The sequence below is a fragment of the Lynx canadensis genome, chromosome C1 (assembly GCF_007474595.2).
Source record: "Lynx canadensis isolate LIC74 chromosome C1, mLynCan4.pri.v2, whole genome shotgun sequence".
In the NCBI taxonomy this organism is placed as follows: Eukaryota; Metazoa; Chordata; class Mammalia; order Carnivora; family Felidae; genus Lynx; species Lynx canadensis.
In genome coordinates, this window is record NC_044310.1 from 15,848,774 (window position 1) to 15,875,414 (window position 26,641).

Here is a 26,641-nt window from a genome sequence, read left to right on the forward strand (position 1 = left end):
GAATGGGCCTCCCCTGGCGTTCAATGAGCTGTCCGCCAGCTCAGAGGGAAGAAGCAGGAAGTCACTGGGAAATGCCTCTGCCCCACCCACGTGCCAGGTGACGCCAAGGCGGCGGGGGTGGCCAAGTGGGCATGGCTTCCGGGCTGGGCCGCCCGGCAAGAAGGTCCCCAGGGCTTGAATATTATCTGCCAAACACTGTTCATGCCAACAGCACCGGCGGTGTTCACGTGCCTGCCTCCTGCCCGCAGCCCGGCGTGGTTCTCGGATTCTCTGGCGCCCAGGTGGCCCTGCTACCATGGAGCGCTGGAGCATCTGCGGGCTTTCATGGCCCCCACCAACCCGGCTGGGCCTGCCCATGCCCTCTGGGGTCGCTGCCTCTAGATTTCAGGAATGAAGCCCCTAGCACAGTGCCAGGCTTACGGGGGTGTGGGGGAACGTTCTACAAATTTTTGTTGAGGTGAGACATCACTTACAACGATGACCACCGCCTGAACCTACTGGGTTAGGCCTTTCCACTACTCTTGACTCACCAAAGGATGCAAAGAAAAGCCCTTATTATGGGTAACCAGTCCTATGTGACCTACATACCTACACACACACACACACACACACACACACACACACACACGCAATTCTCTATCCTCCTCTCCTACCGTGCTCTCCCCACTCCCTGCCACGTTTATCTCGATAGTTCTCAAATACACCTAGCTCTCGCCTACCTCGGGATCTTTGTACTTGCTGCATCCTCTGCCTGGGACACCGCCCCCAGATGTGCCCACTCCTCCTCTTCCTCTCGTTTCTGCTCAAGTGTCACCTTTACAGAGACCCACCCTGAGCACATCCCAGGTCCAGAATCTCTTAGTTGGCTCTCTGTCACCTCTCTTACCCTGCTTCATAGCATCTCACCATCTACACTCTACCTTATGTTTACGTGCTCATCTGTTTATCATCTGTCGCCCCCACTGGAGAATCAGCTCCGCAAAGATAGGGACTTTGTCCATTGCACTCACTGCTGTACCCCCAGTACCTACAAATTATGTGGCAGCAGCTCGATAACACTTTTTAAGTTAACGAATGGAAGGAGTTTACAAATGAAGAGATCGAGTCTCAGAAAGACGGCTTGCCCAGAGTCACAGAGCTGGAAGAGCTGAGACTGGGAGCCAGACCCTTGGTTTCCAACCAGTAACTCCGTACTACCTGAGCCCTCCTCCTGCCATTTCTGATGCCTGGGGCTTTCCGGCCAGGGAGCCCTGTCTCTGAGGGGACAAGAAGCTGCCCTTGGTCACTTGCTCCCTGCGCGGACCGGCATCTCAGGGAGTGGGTGGGGGTCTCAGCAGCGAGCAGGGCCGCAGCTCCGGCTCCAGGGCCTTGCTTCAGGCGGCCAGGCCACCAGGCCGCGGTCACTCTGCTCCTGCTTGCTCCCGTGGGCATCGGCAACAGGAAAAAACAGGCTGGGATGACAGTCCAACAGCTGCGGCCAAGGAGGCCAGCTCCCCCCCTGCCCCCAGGGCTTTCCTCATCTGCTTCCTGGAGGGGGAGGAAGGGGCAGGCAGGGCCGAATCCAGGACCAAAGGGGAGGTAACAGAGAGAGCTGGAAATAAAAGGAAGGGACCCTTCCTCTTGAAGTGCCCCTCTCCCCTTTCCTCATGAGTAATATCCTGGGCACAGCAGCTCTGGACAGGGTGGGTGTCCTGCAAACAAACACATCTGGGAAAGGCTGGTGGCACAAAGCTGAGCTGGTTCCCTAAGTCCTAGACGTCTTGAACAGCATGATCGGGGAAGGGAGCAGCTATTTAGTATTTCCCAAACTTGCTTAACTGGGAACCCTTTCTTCACGCAGACCTCATAAGATTAGAGCTTCACAGAGCACATACCGGGAACACCCACAACAAACCTACCCCTTTCCCTCGGCTGGCCGCCAGCTAGCTCTCCCTTGGCGGGGCTTTGGAGGTAAGATATGGCCCAGCAGCACCACTGGGGTTCTGAAGAGGGAGCTCTTGATGACAGAAAGCCCCAAGGCCCCATGCAATGAAGGCGTTGTGGAGGAAAGGCAGGCGGGGTGACACGAGGGGCACGTTCTCTCCCCGGGGGGAAACGCCGCCAGAGTCTGAGAAAACCCAGAAGGAAGCTGCCCCTTTCTTTCCTCCCTGGTCACCAGCCTGTCCTCTCAGGAGAGGAGTCCCGTCAGAGGGGACAGAGAGGGTGGCCCAGCGCCTGGTCGCTCCTGGTCCCCTAGGACCATGCAGAAGGTCAGAGGGTCCCAGCGCCCACGAGATGGAGGGAGCTGAGTGTTCCAAGGGGGAGGTCGAGCTGTTGATGCTGTTCCAGGAGGCGGCGGGCCAAGGGACTGAGAAAGGTTTCTAGCTCCCCCACTGTCTTGGGGAAGCCCCTTCCCCTCTCTAGCCTCAGGCTCCCTCAAATGATGAAACAGGCCTAGATCACTGGTTTCCAGTCTGTCCTCAGCAGCCTCGGGGGCCACTTGGGAGAGTGGGTGAGAGAGTGGGGGGGGGGATGAATAGAAGTTGGGCCCCCTCCCCCAGATACTTGCTTCACTGAAAACAAATCCACTTTTTCCCATTGTATGACCTACATCATACATCTGGTGCAGCCCCAGGTTAGCTGAGAGGCCATGAGCAGCTCGCTTTACCCCTCTGTGCCTTTCTGTTCCGTATCTGTAAAATGGGCATGGTAGTTCACATTAATAGTATCTACCTCACAGGATTGTCGTAAGGATTAAATAAAAGTGTAAAATGCTACAAACAGCACTAGCCCGTGGTGAATGGTCTGTGTTTGCTGTCCGTTATCAAAATAGTGCAGGATTTAACCCAACTACTATTTTTTTTGATTGACATAAGGGTTTCACGGCTGAACAGTAAGTTTGAAAGCTCTCAACTTAGAAGATCCCAAAGGTTCCTTCTGGCTTTGACATTTTAGGACACTGAAATCCTGCAACCTGAAGATTCTAGAATTCTAGGCCATGACTTCCACCGGCAAAGAGGGAGGGGCTGGCAGAGGTCATCACAAAGTGAGGACCAAGCCTCAAGACTGCAGGGGACTGCCCAGCACAGGGTCACCACCACCACCACCACCACCATCATCATCATCATCATCTATTTATACTTCCCCTGCCACCTTCTCCCAGAAAAACTCAAGGCAGTTTACAACGGTGCACACGTAGGGGCGCCTGGGTGGCTCAGTGGGTTGAGCATCTAACTTTGGCTCAGGTGATGATCTCACGGTTTGTGAGTTCGAGCCCCACATCCAGCTCTCTGCTGTCAATGCAGAGCCCACTCTGGACCCTCTGATCCTCTCTCTCTCTGCCCCTCCCCTACTCGTTCTCTCCCTCTCTGTTTCTCAAAAATAAACATTAAAAAAGAAAGATGCACGCATAACAGCGAGAGAAAACTAACTGAACGTACATAAGAAAAGCTCACAAAAGCAGACGGACAGCCTGGAGTGAGGTGAGTAGATAGAAATACATGCCGAATTTTGGAGGTCCGGGAAAGCAACAATTCGTTTGGCTCTGAGCTTTCCAGTGGCCAATGGGAGGAAGGAAACCTGACCAGTCCCTGGATTCTGGGACCCAATGAGGTCAAAACAAACTCGTTGCTTAGAGGAAGCACAACTATTCCTGATACTGAGAGCAGAGAATGTCCCAAGGGCAAGGCTTGTCTGGCGCCCTTCTTTGCCCTTGCTAGTGGGACTGGCTTCCCCTAGGAGTCCACTGACCATGACCCCTTGAGGCTGAAGTCATGGGCAGAGGCTAAAGCCATCAAAGATCCAGGGGGCTGGAATGGCCATCCAGAGGGTGCCCCCAGCATCCCTGGCACGGACAGGATTACCCATCCCTCCACAAACCTGAACACAGCCGGTGCCCAAAATAGCCAGAGCTCGGTGCCAGGAGGCCTCGGGGAGGGGACATGGCTAGGCCTGCCCATGGTGCAGGGCCCAGCAGGCCAATGCACACACATCCCTGGCACACAAAGGAGCACCTTCAACTCAGGCACACAGCCCTCCCTGGGAGTCCCCCACCCACAGAGCTCCCCGCTTCAGCCAGCACGTCGCTCACGAAGAACCAGGCAGGGCTCCGCCCTTCTGCCACGGGCAGGCTTTCTTGCAGGAGCCAAATGGAAAAGTCTTCGCAGAAAACCACCCATTCCATATAGGGAAGACCTCCTCCCGCTCCAGCATCGACCTCCCTCAGCATCCTCCCAGGTCCCCCAGCTGCAGGCCAAGACAATGGGGGCTATTCTGGGCTGCATGGGGTATTTAAAGCTCTGGCTGGGCCTCCTCCCTGGGGAACAAGAGGCCTTGACCTGGGCAAGACCTTCCTGAAATTGTTGCTGCCCAGACTGTGGTAGCTGCTTCCCAACCTCTCCTGCCAGGTCTTGAGGCCTGGAGTGTCACCTCCTCTAGGAAGCCCTCAGGGCCTAAAACCCTCAGAAGAGCTGGGTCCTGGGCTCTGCTCCGTCACTGGAGTTTTCTCATCTGAAAACGTGGATAGTACAGCAGTGTGTGTAAAAGTGCTTGGCGGCTTCTGTGGTTAAGATGAAGTTGTATCTTGGGGTGCCTGGGTGGCTCAGTCGGTTAAGTGTCCGACTTCAGCTCAGGTCATGATCTCATGGTTTGTGGGTTCGATCCCCTCATTGGGCTCTGCGCTGTCAGCTCAGAGCCTGGACCCTGTTTAGGATTCTGTGTCTCCCTCTCTCTCTGCCCCTCCCCTACTCGTGCTCTGTCTCTCAAAAATGAACAAACGTTTAAAAAAAAAAAAGGATGAAGTTGTGTCCCTCCAGTCACCATGTGGGGTAGAATATAAGCAGGGACGGGAATTTTGTCTGCTTTGTCACTGCTCTTTTTCTAGCACCTGGCACACGGTAGGTACCAAATAAATATTCACTGATTGATACATATATTTGTGGAACGTGGCTATAACCCCCATAGAGCCATCCACTGTTCTGGGTGCACAGGTGGCTAATACGAATACTCTTTGACGGTAACATCGCCAGATCTCATTTTGGGTACTTAGAACACTCCAGGCCTTATGTTAAGTACTTAACACTGATTCTCTCATTTAATTTGCTCAACAATCCCAAGAGGTGGGCACTATTCTCCTTTTATAGGCAAGAAAATGAGAGTTCTCCTCCAAGTGGTTGAGGAGCTTGTGGGGGGGGGGGGGGGGGAGAGGGGGCACTTGGCTGGCTCAGTTTGTAGAGTGTGTGACTTGTGATCTCGGGGTTGTGAGTTGAGCCCCATGCTGGGTGTAAAGATTACTTAAATGAAAAAAAAATTAAAAAAAAAGGTTTGCCTGGAGTCCTAAAACTACTAAGTGGCTACGGTGGCAGTCGGACTCAGGAACCTCAAAGTCTTTGTCGTCCTGCACAGCACATTCTGAAGAAAGGCAGTGGGATGGACACTGAACCAGGAGCCAGGAATCTGAATGCAGCCACTCAGTAGCTGTGCGATTTCAAGCAAGTCACTTGACCTCTCTGGATCTGTTTTCTCGTCCATACAGATGGGGGCATTAGTTGCTATTCCTTCGTGGTGTTGTGGGATCAAAGGAACTTGGGAATGTGACTGCGCTCTCCATATTAGCCCCAACCTCTCCCCAGGGGCAGCGGCCATGAAGGACGGTGGGAAGATGTCCTTGGGGAGGAGGGGGGTGCCTGCTGCTGGCTCTGGAACAGAGCTCAGCAGCTGCTGACAACAGCTGGTAAGAATTCTGGGTCTGGTCCAAGCACGGCGAGAAGGGGCGAGCTGAGAAGTCACCTCTGGCCCTCCTCTGTCACCCTTTCCTGCTGACAGCTGCTGGGGCCTCAGGGCCAAGGGCCTCACAGCAGGAGGTGGGTGGGAGCAGGCTGGCTGGGGTCATCTCAGTCCTTGTGCTGCCAACTGCTCAAATCCCAGGGTTCCCTGGCCTCACTGCTGCAGCCCTTTACCCAGTTTCTGGGGAACTCTAGGGGGAGGGGGTGGGGCTGGAGCAAAGGTCTGTGGGCCCAAGACGCCTTGCCTGGAGCCTGGGAGCCCCGGAGACCCCGGGAGGGTGGTGGATGGGCAGGGTCGAGAGGGCAGGGGTCTTGGGAGAGGCCTTGCGGTGTTCCTGGCAGATGGCCGGGGTTGCAAGCCCTTCACGGAGCCTCCTTGGAGCCTGTGAACCTGGCCTTGCCGGGACCCACCCCAGGCCCCTCTCGGCCCCACAGTCCTGCTCCAAGTTCAGTGCCAAACCAGTCCGTTCCAGCCCACGCGGCTCTTGCTCCTCTGAACTCTTGCACGCCTATAATTACGACTCACCATATTTTCCGAGGCGAATGTGGAGAAACGGTTTAACAAAGGATCCCTGGGCCGCTTCCAGGTGTCAGAGGCAGCCTGGGAGATGTAGTCTGGATGAAGAGGTATTAAGTCTGGGGCACGTTCACAGTTTTTCAGGAAGACAACTATTCTATTTTATTAATAAATCAAAGCCATCCTAGGAAATATGTGTTGGTCACATGCCAGTCCACATCACTTGGGAGTTGACTGGACACCCTAGCCTGGCAACTTCCTAGCTGTGTAGCCCTGGATAAATCACTTGACCCCTCTGAGCCTCTTTTTTCCTTTTTCTTTCCTTTGTTTTAAAAATGTTTATTTATTTTTGAGAGACAGAGCGTGAGTGGGGGAGGGGCAGGGAGCGAGGGAGACACAGAATCCGAAGCAGGCTTCCGGCCCCGAGCTGTCAGCACAGAGCCTGACGCGGGGCTCGAACCCACGAACCGCGAGATCGTGACCTGAGATGAAGTCAGACGCTTAACCAACTGAGCTACACAGGCGCTGCCCCGTCCCTCCCCCCCCCCACCAATGTTTATTTTTGAGAGAGAGAGAGAGAGAGAGAGAGAGAGACACAGAGCGTGATCGGGGGAAGGGCAATGAGCCCCTGTGTCCTAATCTGTAAAACAGGAATAAAAATGGCCACCTCCCAAGGCTGCTACGGAGATTCAACAAGACAACCTGTCACTTCTTCACTTTCTTCCCCTCCCACCTCCACCCACCCAAGAGTTCACGTGCCAAGAGAGCGAGCTCTCCAGAAGGCCCCCCCTTCCCCGGGGAGAATAATAGAATAATTCCTGCTATGCGGCCCCCCCCCCCCGCCCCCGCAGGCGAGATAAGACAAAGCTGCCTGAGAGGTCTCCAACAGATCCCTGGGTCCTGGGCTATCAGGGAAGCCCTCACTTATCAGAAGGGGAAGCCAACAACAAAAAAAAAAGCCCAGAGAGGGAAAGGAAGACATCAAGGAAGATTCATCAGTGTTGAAGAGCCAGAGTTCAAATCCCATTCTGTGACACTGCCCACTGGGTGACTTTCCCACTTGCAGCTTCATTTTAGTGACCCTTCCTGCCCCCGAGTGTTGTTGTAAGGACCAGCTAGATCATGTACATAAAGGATGTAAAGGATGAGATGGATCGTGTGTGCAGAGTAGCACCAGGGACTCAGAGAGGTCACGGCCGCTCCACGAAGAGAAGTCCTAGCAAGCACATGGTGGAGGCAGACGCAGGACCCAGGTCTCTGGCTCCTAACACAGGCTCCTTCTCCTGCCATCATGTCACCTCCTTCCCCTCCTTCCCCATGGCTGGGGTATGGGGTGTGGGACTACACAGATGAGGACTCTGGGAGGGTGGCATTAGGCTGGGTCTTTGTCAGGGACTGATCAGGGCCTGAGACCCCAGTCTCCACCTCTGGGACTTAAGGCTGGTCCCTCCAGCAGGTCCTAAGCTCCAGGCAGACCAAGGCTGAGGATGGGGCAGGAAGGGCTGGCAAGCCAGGGGTGCGTGTCCTTGGCAGGGAGAACTCAATCTCCCAGGGGCTCGGGTTACCGGAAATGGTAAATCTCCCACTGCCTGCCACCTCCGACCAGGAATGTCTGCTGCCTGAGGGAACATCCTGTCCACTTGCCCCCAGACAGCCAAGGGACAGCCCAGGACCTGGGCCCACCCTGTGATCCCCACCCTACTCCTGGGGTCTCGGGTTGACCTGTGGGGCTCCCCAGCCAAAGCGTACCTGTCATTCTGAGGCAGTGGGGATGGTTGTAATTGACCAATCATAGAAGAGACGGTTGGAAGGGACGCCCCCAGAAGATTGAAAGCCACCCATTCACTCTTGTCAAATGTAGATTCTGAACCCCAAATTTGGGTGAACGTTCTGCTCTCATTGGCCCAAACACAGGAGGTAGCACGTGGGAGCCTTGGGACAGGACTAACCTGGTTGGGAGCCAGCAGGGTGGCTTTGGGGAACTCACTGCACCTCTGGCCGCTCATCTCTGACCAGTGACAAAGCTGTGATGGGGACCCTGTGAAATTCGCGGAGCTGACAGTGAGTTGCTTAGCACAGGGCTGGGCACAGAGCCAGGACCCAATAAACGGTGGTCATCAGAAGTACTGGGAAGAAAAGGGGAAATAACCAGTAATTGTTAACGTGCGCAGGTATGCAGGTAACACGTAGGTTTTCTGCACTCACGGAGCCGACATGAGCCTTGGAGTCAGCTGGACCACAAACTAATACTTGCCAAACGGTGAGAGCATTATGGAGAAAACAGGGCAGGGTGAGGGGGACAGGGACTGTTTTGGGGAGGGGAGCTGCCATTTTACACAGGTCGATTAGGGAAGGGGGCAGAGATGGGAAGGAAGCTGGGGCATGCAGGGAGGAACAGCACCCTGGGCACAGGGAATAGCAGCTGTAAAGGCCCCAAGGCAGGAATATCCTTAGAATGTTCCGAAAACAGCTAGGAGGCCAGTTACCTAACCTCACAACTAACTGCCCTGAGAGTGAGGTATAATTATCCCCATTCACCAGCAAAGGCTCACGAGGCTCAGAAAGGCTTGCCCAAGGTCACGGAAAAAGTGGCAGGGCCAGTATTCCAACCCTCCTTCTCAGCAAGATGTCCAGGGGCGACTGTCCCCAGAGCTCCCACGGGGAGGGGCAGGATGGGGAAAAGTACCCAAGTGTCCGAGGTGGAGTTCTGACTCCTTCCGACTGGCTGCGTGATCTCAGGTGTCACATCTCCTTGCTGGGCCTCAGTGGCCTCAGCACTCATGGACCTGAAATGCCTGTTTGTCCACCTCCCAGTTAATGAGGGAGGGGGCCAAAGGGAGGAGGAGGGGAGAACATGATGCTCAGAGGTGACCCTGAGCTTCTCTGGCATCTCAGACCCAATGCTCCTCCCCAGACAGGTATGCATGCAGCCCCTACCAACTTGGACCGCTCAGGGTGACCACCTGCCTGGCCCCCAAGAGCGTGCACCCTGCCTATGCCTGCCCGGGGCCTGGTCCCCACTCAGCACCTGGGGCCCAACCACAGCCGGGAACCCGTCCTGCACTCCAGCCCCAGGTGTCAGACATGCCCCTCACCCTCAGCTCCTGGTGTCCTGACCAGGCAGAGGCCCGTGATCAGCCTTTGTAACCAGGGGTGCCAAAGTAGGCCAGCCGGCGAGGGCACCGGGCCAGACCCTGAGGCCCGGCCAAGTGCAAACAACATGCTTGGCGCCCAGATACGGGAGCGTTAGAGCGGGCAGGCTGCCCACTGCCCCCGTCACAACAAGCCATCACCTCCGTCCTGCCGCGTGGGGCCCAGGCACCTCCACTGGGAGCAGGGGACTGCCAGGGAGGCCTCCTCCCCCACCCCCACGCCCCAGGAATGGGCAGTGGGAATCTCAGAGGCTGGACATGGAGATTCCAGATGCCAGCAGCTGAGCAGGCAAAGCTGCAGAGGCGGCTGAGGGGAGTGGGTGGGAAATTAAGGGGGGAAGGGAGGCCTTTTTAACATTATGGGCGGAGTCGGGGAGGGAGCGTCGGAGCTCCCCAGGGGCTGAGGGAAAAGTGGGGAAGGCACAGCACCACACGGGTTCCAAACTGGGACAGGGGAACCGGTAACAATGACAGCAGCCAGTAAGACACTCCTTACTGAGTGTGCAAGGCCACCCAGCAGAACTTTGTGCAGGGACGGAAATGTTCTGTTTACAGCTGTCCAATAAGGTGGCCACTGAGCGCTTGCAGTGTGGCTGAGGCAACTGAGAAGCTAAACTGTTATTCAAAACTTTAACTTTTATTATGTTTAATTAAATCTTAAATTTACTACATAGTCACTGGTGGCCAGAGCTATCATACTGGATGGTGTAGGTTACACCATCACCAACCCACAAATTTTTTTAAAAAATGTTTATTTATTTATTTTGAGGGAGAGAAAGGGCGCAGAAGCAGGGGAGGGGCAGAGAGAGAGACAGAAAGAGAATCCCAGGCAGGTTCTGTGATGTCAGAGCAGAGACTGACGTGGGGCTCGATCTCACAAAGTGAGATCATGACTTGAGCCAAAATCAAGAGTCAGATGCTTAACCGACTGAGCCACCCAGGCACCCCAACCAATCCTTAAAGCAAGGCTGGAGGTACAGCTGTCTCCACTCTACGAAGGAGGAAACTGAGGCCTGCTCAAGGCCACACGGCTGGCAAGCGGCAGAGGGGAAATCAGGACCCAGGCCTGGCCCTTTCATGACGCTCCCCACCCAGGGTTATTATTGTCAACGCTGGAAGGGACTCAAGGAAATTGTACATGTGTGGGCGATAAGGCTGCCCAATTAATCAGGACACCAAGTCTCTTGCTTTTGGCCCGAATTCTGTCAGCTATCCCCGTTATCACACGTTGACCAGAAGCTCAGACAGGCCATTTATAAAAGTCCTTGATTTCTTGACATGAAGGAAAGGCAAAACAATGACAGAATAATCCCAGCCGGTTGAGGAGCCAGTCTTTGAGAAAACTGGGAACCTTCAATGACAAGAAAGCTGGGCTTGGCCTCCCTGACCTTATCACCACAGACCCCAGCAGCCCCAGGCTCCTGAATGCCACTCCCTCTCCCAGGGCACATTTCCTGTCTCTAGGCCTTCATAAATGCTGTTCCCTCCTCCTAGGATGCTGTTCCTATGCCTCCCAGTCTAATCTACGCATCCATCTTTCAAGGCCAGGCTAAATTACCACCTCCGCTTTGAAGTCTTCCGGGACCCCCCACGAAGACATCTTTCTCTCCCACACATTCATACGACTTAATTTCTACCTTGTAGAGGACTAGAGATTTGGTCTTAATTATAGCCAAGAGAGTAAATGTCTCTACTCTCCTGCTTGAACCAAAGCTCCTTCAGGACAAAAACCAGCCTGAGTTTTCCCACCTTATGTATATTTTAACCTTTAGACACGTCCCAATGCTGAGCAGCAGCTAGGATATTAATTAGACATTTACTAAAATATATTGAATTATAATAGTGGCTTAGAAGTCTGGGGACTCAATTTCTTATGGCTCGGCCCTCATCTCCCGTGATCACCACAGGCAAGTCCCTTTCTTACTCTGGACCTCGATTTTCACATCTGTAAAATGGAAGGCAGTGATAGTATCTGTTTCACTGGGGGATTATTTGAACTTCTTATATTTATTTAACAAACACTATGTGCCAGGCACTGGACAAATATCATCTTCGTAACAACCCCATGAGACAGGTATTATAATTACTATCTCTGTTTTATAGAAGAGGAAGAAACGGGCAGGAGAATTTAATAGATAAAAGAGATAATGCAAGTGTGTGGCCCAGGGTACGTGCTAAGTATATGGCAGTAACGCGTTCATTTCTGTATAATAAAGGGTCTACAGGATCGGGGGAAATGTAGGGTATTTCTTCAGGGCCAGGCACATAGTAAGTGTTCCTCTAAATATTTGCTGCTTGGGGTGCCTGGGTGGCTCAGTCGGTTGAGCGTCCGACTTCAGCTCAGGTCACGATCTCGCGGTCCGTGAGTTTGAGCCCCGTGTCAGGCTCTGGGCTGATGGCTCAGAGCCTGGAGCCTGCTTCCGATTCTGTGTCTCCCTTTCTCTCTGCCCCTCCCCCATTCATGCTCTGTCTTTCTCTGTCTCAAAAATAAATAAAACGTTAAAAAAATTTTTTTTAAATAAAAAGAAAATAAATAAATGTTAAAAAAATTAAAAAAAAATAAATTAAAAAAATACATATTTGCTGCTAGATGAACTCAGTCTCAAATGTACCAATAATGGTCAGGACGACCCTAACTAAAGCCCTTGACCTGTCAGGCAGTGGCCACTGTCTTTACTATCAGAGCACATCCGCAGAGAACCCCTTTCCTGCCCCTTTCCTTCTCCAAGGATGGGAAGTATGTAATGACTTTGGAGTGACTTCTGTCTAGCTGTGCTAATCCCATGGGTGAATGGAGATAAGAGAGTCTGATTAAGTCTCAAGGGCACAGAATACTCTTGACTTTCTCCAGTCCTGCCAGGGGCTTTGACATTCCTCTCCCCAGCTCCAGCCCAGCCCAAAAGAGGGCAAGAAGGAACAGAATTTGGGAAGAGAATGAACACGGATGGAGTTTCCATGCTGGCTCTCTCTCCGTGCCTCAATTTTCACAACTGTCAAATGACAGTAATTCTCACATCGCAGGGGTGGTTTTCAAGATCAGGTGAGACCAGGTGTGTAAAGCAGAGGTTCTCCAGCTTCACTGTCCCCAAGGATCTCCTCAAGGATCTCTTGGCGATCCTGTTTGCGCACACGCTCCGATTCAGAAGGTTTGGGCGAGGCCCCGACTGCTGGAGCATGCATCATTCTTTGAGTTAGAACAGCACCTTGCATAGGTTATGATAAAAGTTAGCTCCGCTCTTTCTTCTAGAGATTTAATCCTTAGGAAACATCTCTAGGGGGCTGGGACCGTTATTTTGCCACTGATGACACGGAGGTCCATTGAGACTGAGTGACTCACCTCATGAGGCAAGAAAGAGGCAGAAATCAAGTCCGGGGATCCATCTTTCCCAGGCATCACGCCATCCCAAGCCCCACCCATAAGCAGTGGCCAGACACACAGAGCTGAGGACACAGCAGCCCTGCCCCTCAGCCGCATCGCCAGCCCCTGCCGGGCCAGCCAGGCTTCCGGGCAGGGCCCCAGGCTCCCCCAAAAGAGGCCCTGGGCCATCACTTTCCCTCCCCCCACCCCAGACAACTTCCAGCAGCCACCCCCTCCATCGCCTTATAAAGTGGCCAGAGCTGCTCCTCTCCAAGTTGCAGTTAATTTTATATGGACTGAATCCACCGTCATCCCGCTGCACCCTTAGCCTCATTGCTTCACACATTCCTTCTGGAGCAACATTACCTAATTTAACCATAGCCCCTGCTCTCCGGGACTCTCAAAATAGCAGCTGCCAGCGGGGAATACGCCCTAATGTTATCAAAATAAACAATTCTCCCTCCTCCCCCACTTAGTCTGCACCAACCTCAGGACCCAGCCCCTGGGAGTGGGGAACCAGCGGCTCGGAGACTGAGGGGGCCGGGGGGAGACCCAGAGAGCCTGCCAAAGCCCTGTTCTCTCCATCCACCCAGCTCTCTCGTACGCCCTCTTCAAACACGTTCCTGGGATCTCCCCATGCCCCGCCTCCCCTCATATCCCCCAGTCATGGGCCCAAAATCCATGGGTCGTTGCTGCCCTGGTTTTGCCCAAGACTGGGATTCAACTTTCACTTTCTCCTAATAACAGAAACTACAATAGTAACCATTTCTTCCATTCCCCGGGTATTCATTACGAGCCACCTACTTTTCGCACCTTGGCCTGCTGACACCCGGGAAGCTGGGATTAGCGTTCTTTTGTTTCAGGTGACGAAAGGGGTGCTCAGAAAGGTGAAGCGACTCGCCCAGGGTCACACAGCCCAAAAGCGCCAGAGTTGGGGTGAGAAGCCAAGCCCGGCTGCCCCGAAGGCCCAGCCGTCATACTACCTTCTAGCTGGGGCTCCCCTGCAGGGTCCGAGCCTCGGAGAGAAGGAGCACAGGTGTTCTTACGTGCCAGAAGGGGCTTGCTCACCCGGTATATTACTGGAGGGTCCGCTGACGCGGCTGACACCAAACCACGGGGGCCTATTATGCCTAGCTCACATTTCACCCAGGTCCTATGGGCCCTAAGTCTGTCCCCAGGGCCCCAGGGGCACAGGCTTGCCTGTCAATCTGTCTCCAAGACCCTGCCCCCTGCTCCCCACCCGTCCCGCCATGTGCCGCCATGTGCCTTTGAGCTGGGCTACCACATTAAAGCAGGGAACACCCAAGCTGACATACCTTGGGCGCAACCGGTGGTTAACGAGCTGCAAGGGCGGACCTCCCCGTCCCGTGCTGCCCAGAATAATCATTAACCGTGACAGAGCCGAGGCAGGAGCCCAGGCGGCGGCTGGGGTGCTGAGGTCCCTGGTGCTCGAGGGGGTGGCTTGGACCACCTGACTTCCTCAGCTGGCCACGAAAGCTCAACCTGGTATCACCAGGGCAGGCAGTCCGGCCAGTGCCATGGGGGCACTTACAGAAGCCCGAGGTCTCTCTTCACTCACAGCCTGTCCTGCCCTGCTCCCCTCCCAACATTATGAAGACCCCTAAGTGAAGAGCTATAGATGGGAGGATGGATCCTGGGGCTTGGGGCCTTCTGAAAGGGTGGGGGCAGAACAAAATGGAGCCCCCAGGTTTACCTAGTACCAAGGACCAGAGGCAATTTTCAAACTAATGGTTCCTGTTATTTGTCAACTGTCTCTTCCGGCTGCAGGAGAGTTGTATGATCTCTCGTCTTCACCAAAACCCTGTGGAAGACGGTATTACCAATCCCAGCTGACAGATGAGGCTCAGAGAGGTTAAGCCACCAGCCCAGCATCATAGAGCAGTCAGCGACGGAACTAGGGCAGGAGGCACAGCGTAGCCGTGAGTCCTGCCAGGGCAAGAGCTGAGCCTTCTGGAAGATGGGATCTGGAGAAGGTACCTGAGGCCAGCAGGAGGCGGGATGGTGGGGGGTGGTGGGGAGGCTGTGGAGCAGTGAAGGGGGAGGGGTGGGACCTGCACCCCCCCTCCCCCAGTTGTTCTCCATCCTCCTCTGTTTAGAGAATTCCCTTCAGTTGCTCAGGTGAAACGAAGGTGAGGCCCAGGCAGGCTGAAAGCTTTGATCTTATCACACATTCCTGCCCCAGCCACCCCTTCCCTTCTCCCCACCTCCCCCTACCCCCACCCCCCATCCAGGAGGTGGAAAACCAGGCTGACTTAACTCTTTCATCCCACTTCCTGAACCCAAATCCAGGCCAGAGCTGGTCTCCGCCTGCCTCCCTTCCTCTCTCCCGGGAGGGACAAAAGAGGACCAAGGAGGAAAGCAGGAGCTTCAGACCCACCCTCCTCATTCAATGTCACAGAGCCCCAAACCTGAACTCTGTGTGCAGCTTTCATTTCTCCTAAATTAAAATCACCAGGGGCACCTGGGTGGCTCAGTCGGTTAAGCATCTCTGACTTCAGCTCAGGTCATGATCTCACGCTCCGTGAGTTCGAGCCCCGTGTCGGGCTCTGTGCTGACAGCTCGGAGCCTAGAGCCTGGAGCCTGCTTCAGATTCTGTGTCTCCCTCTCTCTCTGCCCCTCCCCTGCTCACGCTCTGTCTCTGTCTCAAAAATAAATAAAAACATTAAAAAAAAAAATTTTTTTTTAAGTTAAAAAAAAAAAATCACCAGACACAGCATAAATAGCCCCTGTGCTTTTCCACATCCATGAGCTCATCTGAGGCTCACGACAAAACTGGCCTGCTCTCCTCTCCAGCCCTGTGGGTCTTCTCACCTGCCCCGGTCCAGGGGGAGCTGTGGCCCCCAGTCCCCTCTTCCCACAAGCTAATTTCAAGGGGAACAGACCGAAGTAACTAGAATAACAGATGGGGGCTAAGACAGAGTCACAAAGACTCCAGCTATCTCCCAGAGATTGAGTGGCCCTGAAAACCTGCTCTTGTAGCCTCCTCCCCCACAACCCATGCCTTTTATCGACTAGTCCACCACCCAGCTGGTCTCCCTGTCAGACTATAAGCTCCATGAATCCGTGGCTGGTTACACCTAACCCCGGGCCTGGCGCAGCTGACACTCCATAAATGTTTGCTGAATGAATGAATCAGTGAATGGTCCCCTTCTGCATCTGGGGAAAATTAAGCTCAGGGAAGTTACAGGACTTGCCCCGGATCACACAGGCAGGGCCAGGAGGGGGGGTACAGGAATCTGTGGCCCTGAACCTAATGCCCATTCACTAAACATGGACAGCACCCCAGATGTTAGCTCAGCAGCAGGTACCCAAGGGGCACAGGGGTGAACCGAAGTGGACAAACCACTGCACGTGTGACCCCGGGCCCACAGGAGAGGACAGGTTAGGAGGTCTAAGGGAGCAGGCAGCCATGTCCTCCATCTGGCTCCCCGCTTCAGGGCCTGGCACCTGTGGGCTGGTAGCAACCATGAAGGAAGGCATGGGATTGGCAACAAGGTAGGCTCTGCAAGGTGGCTACCTCCCCGGGCTCCAAAGAATGGAATACCACCATCTCTTGAGGGGAAGCTACCAGCTTTCTCCAAGAACTCGACGTTCCGTTCCTCTGAGTTGGCAGGAGGCCAAAGAGAAAGAGCAGAGTCCATTTTGTGGGTAGAAAAATCAAAGCCCAGGAAAGATGGTCAGTAGTTGGCTGGCAGCTAAGTGGAGGCCCAGGCCCTGACCTCCTGCCTCCTGGTCTGGCCAGGTAAAGGGCGGGGGACTGGGATGGATATCAGCTATCTTGGTGGCTTCCTCTCATTCTTTTCCTCCGTGTTAACGACTCCAGCAGGAGGCCAGGGCCTTCCTGCCCACACACTTGACAACAATGTGAATCTAGAGACGACGGGGACGCACGACTTCTGGACCCTTGCCCCAGAGGCCTTCTTGCTCCACCAGCCAAATCCTCTGCTTGCTCTACAAGCCCCGCTTCCTCCAGAAAGCCTTCCAGATACCTCGTGCCGAACTGATCTTCCCCTTCCCTGGCAGTCCGCTCCCGTCTGCACTTCGAGTTGCACTGGGTGCTTATGGTTCATGGGTCCTGCCTCCCCAAGACCTAGAGATCCTGGAGAGAAGGGACCCTGCCTCTAATTTCTTCCAGGAGGATGGACAGAGGCGGATTCAGCTCCTACCTTCCTCTGCACATGGCTGTGTGATCTTGGGCAAGTCACTGCTCTCCACTGAGCTGTTTCCCATGAGAAATGGAGGTATATTCCCAACTACGTGGGAGAGTAGACAATGCAGATAAAACACCTATAGCACAATGTCTAGCACACAGTAGGTCCTCAGGCAATGAATGAATGAATGAATGAATGAATGAATTCCTGACTCTTCCACTGCACAAGGATGCTCAAATGACACAGTTTGGGACTTACACATAGATTACGCTCCCAGCCGGGTCATGAGGTTCTGTGCCCTGTGTTTCACCAGGACTGAGGCGGGCACACGGATGACTCAGAGCAGGCCCCACTTGGCAAAAATTCACTTAACTCCAAATGGCGAAACCTGCAGGTCCCATAAGGAGCTTGGGATGTGACTGAGAAGGATCCAGGTTCTCAAGGGTCTCAATCCCAGGGAAAGCCAAATCCATTTCCCGACGGAATGTTATCACTAAGTTGGGATGGAGGCCAAGGGGCAAAAGGCACCCAAATCTGTGAAGTAGGAGCTGGATAAGCCCACATGGCAGATACGTGGTTTTCTGTACCCTCCGCCAAGACCAGCCCGGTTCACCTCCTCCATGTAGCCTGTCGTGACTACACTAGCCCTCCCAGACTGCCCCTTCTCTACACCCAACAGGCTGGATCCACTGGGAGAGGGATGACGACTTTGGAGGCAGACAACCTGGGCTCCCCTCCCAGCTGTGACACGTACTAGATGGATGAATTGAGCCAGCCATTCCCCTGCTGTGCCTCAGTTTCTCCCTCTGCAAAATGGAGATAAGAAGGCCAACCTCAAGATTGCTGGGAGCATCATACGCAACAATGCCTGGAGGGAGAGAGCTCCGTGTGGGGCTTGTTTCAAGAGAGGATGGCTTTTTTTTTTTTTTTTTTTTTAGTGTTTGTTTATTTTTGAGAGACAGAGAGAGAGTGCAAGTGGGGGAAGGGCAGAGAGAGACACACACACAGAACTTGAAGCAGGCTCCAAGCTCTGAGCTGTCAGCACAGAGCCCAAAACAGGGCTCGAACTCATGAGCCGCGAGATCACGACCTGAGCCAAAGTCAGACGCTTAACCGACTGAGCCACCCAAGCGCCCAGAGAGGGTGGCGGTTTTTAATCAAGAGAAGGCATGTGTGCTCACTGAGCACTAGCTGACAATCTAGGTGCCTGAGGTCACTGGGGAGGAGAACTTGGAGGACCCAGGGCAGAGTAGACACTGGTCTGTCCTCAGGAAACTCCTAGGTCTCTGTTCTTCTGGCCCAAGGGTCACAGGAAAGCAAACAGCAGAAGAGGGAGAAAAGCCTGTTAAGTGACAGAGGCCACTGGGGCTAGGATTTATGAAGCCAGAATTTCAATCCATCCAGCCCAGTGAGGCATCCAAGAAGAGGCATGATCCCAGTTCCCAACTATTTGAAAACTGGAACCGCCAAACAAGGAGAGGGAATGAGTCAGCTGGGGTGAGGGGGGGAAGCCAGCGGCAGCAGGATGTGGGGCCGGAGCTGGCTCCTTGGGGGTGAGCATGGGGAAGGCAGGGAAGGGAGAGGCGGGGGCAGGGACCCAGAGGTGGGCTGGGAAGGGGCCAGAGGCAGCTGGGAATTCCCAGCCCCGTGCCAGGAGACCATCTGTGGGGTCACCCGAGGCCACCTCTGAAGTCCTCCCCCTGCCCAGCCCCAGGCTGCTTCCCCCTCCCCACAGACCGGGACTGGGGAAAAGATGGGGAAAGACGCCAGACGTGACAAAATGAGACACCTGGACGTGACGCACCCTAGTGGGGAAGGGGCAGGTCTGTCCTCAGCAGCCCAAGGCACAGGGTAGAGGGAGAGGTCACCGTGCACTTGTGAGTCTCTTTCCCTTAGCCCCGCCGTTTCTCTGAGAGCCCAAAGGGGTCAGAACTAGGGCTGTGCAGCCCCACAACCCTGGCAAGTGACCTGCTGCAGCCTCCCTTGGGGCTCCCCGGGCAAGGTCTTATCTCCTCCAGTGCGGGCCCAAAGGAGAGTGGGGCTGGGACAGGGTCCCGGGAAGCCCCCTGGCCACTCCCTTTAAGATGCATGGACATCCTCTCTGCACCCATGGGAGCCCCACGGCCACGCCTCTGGTTGCTCAGAGCCCAACTGCACACATCTGGGAAGGGGACAACGCGTCCACAGGCCCCAGCCTTTCCCAGGCCACACCCCGGGGTGTGCCCCCCTCCTGCTCCCCCACCAGGAAGGAGCAATCAGGGTGGAAGGGTGGACTCTGTCCTGCAGCTGCAGCCTCAGTGGGGGAAGGGGGGCAGTGACAGATCAGATGCAGTTCCATCCAGGGCTCCTGGACTGAGAAAGAGGAGAGGAGCAATGGCTTCCATCTGCTTGGTCAGTGCGGGGTCTGGGTCAACGGCTGGCAGCAGTTCTGATCAGGAAAAGTGTGCCCTGCTGGGCACCGGGAACCCGCAGTCAAATGTCGCTCCGGCTTAGCCCTCAGCAGGAACGATACTAACACAACAGCTCCATTTGTCAAACACCAATTCCACTGCGCACAGCAAGCCAGGGGCGTCTGCGGGGTCTCATGTCCACCAGGGAAACAAGCATCATGATCCCTACTTCTGACCTGAGGCTCAGAGAGATGAAGGAACTTGCCCAAGGTCACACAGCCAGTTGGGCCGCACTAAGACTTGAAGGCAGGGCCCTTTGAGCCCACACTTTCCCTCGATCACAGGGCCCAAGAGAAAGGGGTTCCAAGTCCAGAGAGGACACAGACAGGCGGAAGATGGCAGTGTGGGCACCCCAGCTTGTCCCACATGCTCCGGGTCTCAGCACAGCGCAGTGGCAGGGAAGGACAGCTGCCCTGTGCCCATGGGCCAAAGCAGTCCCTTCTCAATCCTCTGCAAGGAGCCTGGGCCTTATTGGCTGGCCGGCTTCTCCCAAGGCCATTAATTTATTCACTGGATAAATGTTCACCTACTATTGCTGGGCACTGGGCAAATTGCACTGAATAAAATCTGAATCTATGTCCTCATGGAGCGTCCATGCTAAACTGGGGGGAAGGCGGTAAATTCTAAATAAACGGACAAATACCTAAGCATGAGCTCAGGCCGTGGGGTTCTAAGGAACCAGCCGGCAGCTCCTTAGATGCATCCTCAGCAAGACGTCCCCCCCACCACACACACACCTGCTCCACAGGCCAGTGCAGAGGCCCCAGCTTGGGCTGGGTGTGTGTGGGGTGCTGCTGACTGCCCCCCGCTCTGAGTCCGCCCACTGCTGCCCCCATCCCTATGCCCGCCTCCTCCAACACATCCTGGAGTTTTCCCACCTCAATTAGTGGCTGCTCCTTCTGGAGATGCTCACGCCAAAGACCGTGGAGACTTCCCAGACTCCTCTCTTTCTGTCCCGCCCCTTCCCCAATCCATCAGCAATTTCCTGTCAGCCCTACCTTCTAGATACACTCAGGATTCAGCCGCCTCGTCCCAACTCCATCGCTCTGGTAGGAGTTCCCATGGTCTCTGGCCTGGATCTCGGCTTGCTTGCTTTTGCCCTTGACCCTCCGCACTCTCTTCTCTGCACGGCAACTAGAGTGACCCCTCATCTCACTCAGAAGCAAAGGCCTTCTCGTGGCCCAGGCTCGGCACATCAGCCACGCTCCCCCCGACTCGTGCCACATCGGCCTCCTTGTTTTCCGCAGGTATGCTGGACGCATCCAGGCCTTTCCATTAGCTATTCCCTCGGCCCTTTCCCTAGGTACCTGCAGGGCTTGCACCCTTACTTCCCGCAGATGCTTCTGTTCAAGCATCATCTTATCAGAGGCTTTTCCTGATCCCTCATCACTCTGTACCCTCTTCCCGGTTTTATTTTTTTCATCTGAGTGCTTACTGTCCTCCGACATATTATATTTATTATCTGTCTTCCCACACGAGCTATAATGCAAGTAACACGAGGGGAGGGAATTTGACTTTTTGTTCTCTGCTGTAACCTCGGCGCCTAGAACCCCATCAGGTACTTAGAAGATACTCGATGATCCTTGCTGAATACATTCTACATCTACCACGCACCTGTAGGGGACTTTAGTTCATGGGATATTTAATCACATACATCAGCGGTCCGTTCATTCATTCAACACACACTGCAAGCCTTTGTGCACCAGATAGACGCCCCCCTAAAATCCAGAGAACAGAGAAGCAGGGTGCCCTCCTCCATGCCTCAGGGAAAGGGCTCCGGGAGGTAGCCGGGAGCTGGTCCTAAGGACACGTCAGGGAGGCCACGGGGATGTTCCTAGGTCCCTGCAACTCTGGCACAGGTGGGCGTGGGGAAAGGTGGGGAGGGTGAGTTCTGGGGGCCGCCGACACTTGAAAGCCTCAAAGAGCCGCCTTGTTCCCAGGGCTTACGTGATGGTGCCCCTAGCCCAGCCACCCCCAGCAGCCATGAGCCGCTCCCCTCTCAAGGCCACTATTGACACGGACCCAACACCAGCAGTGAGGCTGGCGTCTCCCCGCAAAGCGAGTTCCACACATTCTTCTAGGTTTCAGTCAGCCAGCTCTGGGCGCTGGGGCGGCCAGCAGGCCAGGGCCGGGCCCTGGGAGCAGGAGGGGGCAGCAGGGCCAAAGGGGCCAAGGCCTGGATTGGGGCAACATTCCAGCTGGGTAGGATCCTCAGCCCAGCCTCCCTCTTCCTGGCAGGAGGGAGATGGGGGCAAGGCCAGGGTCGGCCCTGGGGGGAGGGGGCATTGTGCTCACCATATCCTTGGGAAGCTGCTGGGGGATGGGGTCAAGTTCGCCCATTCTTCTTCTAGCCTGACCTCTCACATCTGGGATGGACTGGAGTGGGGGGCAAAAGGCCAGAGCTGAGAGCCCTTCCTGCACATCCCAAGTGGCTTGAGGGTCCAGAATCTATGTCTGGCTTCCAAGTGGCCTCTGAATCATGGCTCTGTATCTTTCCACATCTTGGGCAGCCTTTCTGACTCTCTCTCCTGAGATTCTCGCCCCAAGGCCAAGCAGCCTTGGAACCTCTGCAGACTCCCCCTAAACCTTGAGCCCCCAGGTGCCAACCAGGGAACCCAGTGAGGGCTCCATGCAAGGCACCTAGCCTTCTTCCCCCTCACTCCCCACACAGGGTAGGGCCCAGCCTGGCCCACTTGGGCCTTCAAGCTTTGGGAGTAATTCAACAGTTTATAGGATCTCAGGGAAAATTTGATGAGGAAACTAATTAATAAACCTACAAACGAACGGGTAGTCCCATAAATGACTGCCCTGGAGTTAAGTCTCTCTAGGCTCCTGCCAGGATAGGCATCCCCAGGAGGCCCCAGGATACTGAGGCATGCTCATCCTGAGTAGCTCTGTCCCCGAAGCCAGACCTGAATACTCCTTGTCTGAGGTAGCCTCTGCACTACCTCAGACCCGAGTTCTTACTTTTATCAACATCGGTGACAACAGTTTTATTCACATCTACCGCCTGCTACAAACAAGTGAGATAGGACTCAGAGTGGCGAGGAGAGCTTTGTCTGGCGTCAAAGCCTGGCTCATGGTACCACTGAGTATGTGTGTACTGTGAGCCACTGGGCAAGTTATGCAACCTCTCTGTGCCTCGATGTCCTCTGCTTAGAGAATGGGGACCACACTACTAGCTATGGTTTAATGCATTCAACGGATACATTGACTGAGCACTTACTACCTGCCAGGTGCTAAAGACAGAGCAGCAGGACAAAAACGCACAAGGTCCTGCTGTCATGGAGCTTAAACTGGTGATGGGGGGCAGGGAGGAGAGAGAGAAATAAATAAACAAATACATGTCAGATAGTGACAAGAAAGAAAAAGCAGTGTAAGGGGACAGAGTATGTTGGGCAGAGTAGTCAGAGACTTGAAGGGAGACAGGCAGAGGGTCATGTAAATATTTGAGGGACAAGTGTTCTAGGTAGAAGGAACAGCAGATGCAAAGGCCCTGAGGTGGCAGTGTGTTTGGCATATTCGAGAAACAAAGACCAGTGTCACTAGAGTGAGTAAGCAAGGGGAAAGTTGGCAAGAGGAGAGATTGTAGAGGGAGTGGGGGAGGCCAGATCCCAAAGGGCCTTGTGGACTATATCAGGTCAGGGGCGTGGGTCTGATGGTGAGCCACGCGGGGAATGCTGGGAGATTCTGAGCAGGGGAATGACATGGGAGAATTTGTTGAGAAACTTTGTGCCTGGCAAACTGTAGGCACTCAGTAAGTGTTAACTATGCATATTATTTTGTTATCATATGACCTGGCACCCCAGCACCTCCCTCCCTACCACCTCAAGCCCTCAACCCAGTCACCTTCTGCCACCTTCCTTTCACCCTGTCTTCCAGGCTGCGCCTCAGACCCACGGATCCCAACTTGCCTGTGTTCAGCCTGAGAACAGGCCTGGGCCGAGCCAGGCGGGGGCCACTACTCCCCACACACAGGGAGCTGGGCCTAGTGCACTTGGCAGGGGCGGGGTATCCATCTCTGCCCCTTCCAGCCTCCGCCTCCCTCTGTGACCTGTAGCCCTCCCTCTGGAAATCCCCAAGGCACACTGGTTACAACCCCTTCCCACCAGCAAGTCTGGGGCAAGGGGAGGGGGCATGCAGAGCGTGCCAATTATGTCCAGGGGAGTCTGAGATGGTGCTACCCCTGAGGGAAGGGGAGGCTCCTCCATTTCCTGCCCGCCCACAGTCTCCCTGGTGAGGAAACCCAGGCGAGGCAGGAAACAGGTATCTCAGTGACTTCCCTCCGCAGCCCTGGAAAACACCGTAATCACGGCAGCCCCCTCGAGATTCCGGTCTCCTGGCAGGACTGGCCCCAAGAAAGGAAAGGCTAAGGTCCCAGCAGGAAGAAAAGGGGTCAGCAGGCCAAGGCAGGCGCTGAGTCACCCGGGCCTGGCCCCCACCCCCAGCAAGCCTCTCCACCTCCTCTGAACTGAAATTACTCCCACACTTAATCACAGACCACCGCTTCCTGTCTCCTGCCCCCAGGGAGGTCTTGAGCTCCCTAAGGACCACCTTACCTTCGCTTGTGTCCTATCCTCACCCATGCACTGTTGGCTTGTGGATGTGAACCAAAGGGCGGAAAAGATAAAGGGCAGTGGGCGAAGAAGAGCCCAAGGCTTGCTGGGGCACGGGGTTAGGAGCCTGATGTCATTTAAAAAATGTACCATGAACTCCTTACCCCATTTTACAGATGCGGAAACTGAATGCTCAGGAAGAAGAAACTGCCTCAGATCACAGGCTAGAAAATGACAGAGCTGGGATTCAGCTTTTGTGGGTCCATGAGACTCCAGAAGCCAAGATCTTTCCAGCTCTCCACCATCAGCCGGGGGGTGGGACACTGAAGACCTCGGTGTGGTTGCTGACAAGACCATAATCCCACAGGATTGGAACTGCCTATTTACCCATCTCAGTTCTGGGAAAGCAAAGACAGGACCTATTCTTGCTCACCCGTAAACCCCAGCCAGATGCGCTGGTATGCAGTAGGTGCCTAGCAATATCTGCCGAATGAATGAACCCCTGAACCCCCACCGACTGTCATGGAACGCTGCTCAATGAAGATATGTTGAATGAACAAGTGAATGAGATGATTGGCTGCAATCTGGAATTTCTGTTGAAATTCCTCCCGCACACAGCAAATAGCTCCACCCTCCTCCTCACTCTGACCACTGTAGAACCCAGCATTCAGGAGCCCCTCCGCAGAGGCAGAGCTGGGGGAGTTTCAGAAAAGGAAGACATCCCATGTGCTAGGTTGGTGCCTGCTTTTTTGGAAAAGTAAAGATCAAGTTCAGATCGGGACTGGGAAGCAACTGGTTGGGCCCTGCTGGATGTGCAGGGGTGAGAGGCTGAGAGAGGGGATTAAGGAAGCCCTGCAGGCAGAGAGTGGGGGAGGAGAGTTGCTAGGTGGGCGGGGCAAGAGAGCTGAGGGGTCAGGTCTGGGGTGGGGGCTGAGCACAGATGTGAGATAGAGGTGGCCCGGACAGGGATTCAGTCACTGGGTGAACACCGGCTTAGAAAAGCCCCTCTCTTGGCTCTGAGAAGGGGAGGGAAGAGGGCAGGGGCAGGAACAGGGACCACCTAAGATCACCTCAAAGAGGGTGGGGGTGGCTCTGTGGTTCACCAGGGCAGGCCCAGTTCCCCAAAAGTGCCCCCACCCACATCTGCCACCAGCGGCCTGCCCACTGCCCCTGCCCCACCCTTCTCGAGTTCATTCAGGTCCTCAGAGCGTCTTCTGGCCAAGCATTCTTTCCCTCTGCATGGGCCCATCCAAGCTCAGAGCCGGGAACCGGGCTGTAATGGCAGGCCTCCCCTGCACCTGAGGACCCGGGAAGAGGACAGTGGGACACAGACCCACTGAATATCCGCCACTTAACAGGCCAAGCACCAGGCACTTTCATGCGCCTTCCATCCAGTCCTGCCAACCACCTTCAAGCTATATGTACTTGGAGGTCATGCATTTTGAGTTCCCTTTGGCCTTGTGGGCTGGTCTCAGAAAGGTTAACTAGCTTGCCGGAGGTCACACAGCTATTCCAGAAAAGGACAGGGATGGATTCAAGCCCTGGGCTGCAGGACTCCAGGGCCTGTGGGTGTTCCACACAAACCTCAGCTGTGTCCGAGGTGGTTCTTTACTTGTGCCTGCCTGGTTACTAGCTCCCCAACGGGCCAGACGGCCTGGTAAAGTTCCAGTGAGGATTGATAGGCTCCCCATCACCAGTGAGTGCCCCCTTTCCAAGTTGGCACAGAGAGGGGTGCCCTTGCCCCGCCAAGTTCCCGCCCTGCTCGAAGTTTCTCCGCCTGGTCCTCAGGAATGGCAGGCCGGGCCATGCCTAGAGCGACTGGGAGACTCGGCAACGTGGCCGGGCGACCCATGGGCTCTCCTGCGGGCCGGCCCCGCCCCCGACCCCACGCAAGGTTCCCTGGGCGCCCCTCGGGACTGCCCCACCGCGGAGGGTGGCGCCGGCCTGTGCCTGCCCGGGGTCCCTGGCGGGCGCCGCAATGCCGAGCCAGAGTCCCAGCCAAGTTGGCGGGCGCGGCGAGCGGGGCCCGGGGCGCCCCCCGCCCCGCACACTCACCGCGAGCAGCCGCCCGTGCAGCAGCAGCGCCAGCAACAGCGCGCCCGCCGCCCGCTGTCCCATGGCCCGGCCGGCTCCGCTCGCTCTCTCGCTCGGCGCCCGCCCGAAGCCGCCCGCTCTCCAGCCTGCGGAGTCCTCGGGACGGCGCGGCCCGCTCCCGCCGCCCCCACCCCTCCCGCCGCTCGCCCGCCCCGCCCCGCCCCGCGGCCGGCCGCCCCGCCCCCGGGCGCCAGGCCCCACCCCGGACCGCCCCGCCCCGCCGCTCCAGGCCCCGCCCCCGGACCGCCCCCGGACCGCCCCCGGACTGCGGGCGCAGCTCGCTGGAGCCCGAGCCCCCGGCGCAGCCAACTGGGCCTTTGTCTGGGCCCCCAGCCCCCTCGGCGCGAGCCGCGGCCCAGCCCGGCTCCCCGCCAAACCCGGCCTGGAGTGCGGGATGGGACGGGGCCCTGCGCGCCGACACCGGCCGCGGCTCCTCGCGCACGCGACCCCAGCACGGACCCCACACCCCCTTTCGCACCCGGCGCCGGGACTCCTCACTCGCGCGCCCAGAAGTCCGCGCGCTCTCACACACGCCGCCTGCACACGCGCACCCGGGCACGTTCACACACACGCCAAGCTG

General features: G+C 55.7%; 1 protein-coding gene across 11 annotated transcripts in view; it reads right to left on the reverse strand.

The window, feature by feature from the left end:
- HSPG2 (heparan sulfate proteoglycan 2) overlaps positions 1–26,114 on the reverse strand; it is a 99,438-nt gene extending 73,324 nt beyond the window's left edge. For all 11 annotated transcript variants that reach the window (XM_030328220.1, XM_030328216.1, XM_030328219.1 and 8 more), the window contains exon 1: positions 26,023–26,114. In XM_030328220.1, coding sequence (XP_030184080.1) covers positions 26,023–26,085 — 63 coding nt within the window. In that variant the 5' untranslated portion in view covers positions 26,086–26,114. The remainder of the gene's footprint in view (positions 1–26,022) is intronic.
- Positions 26,115–26,641: the final 527 nt, after the last annotated feature.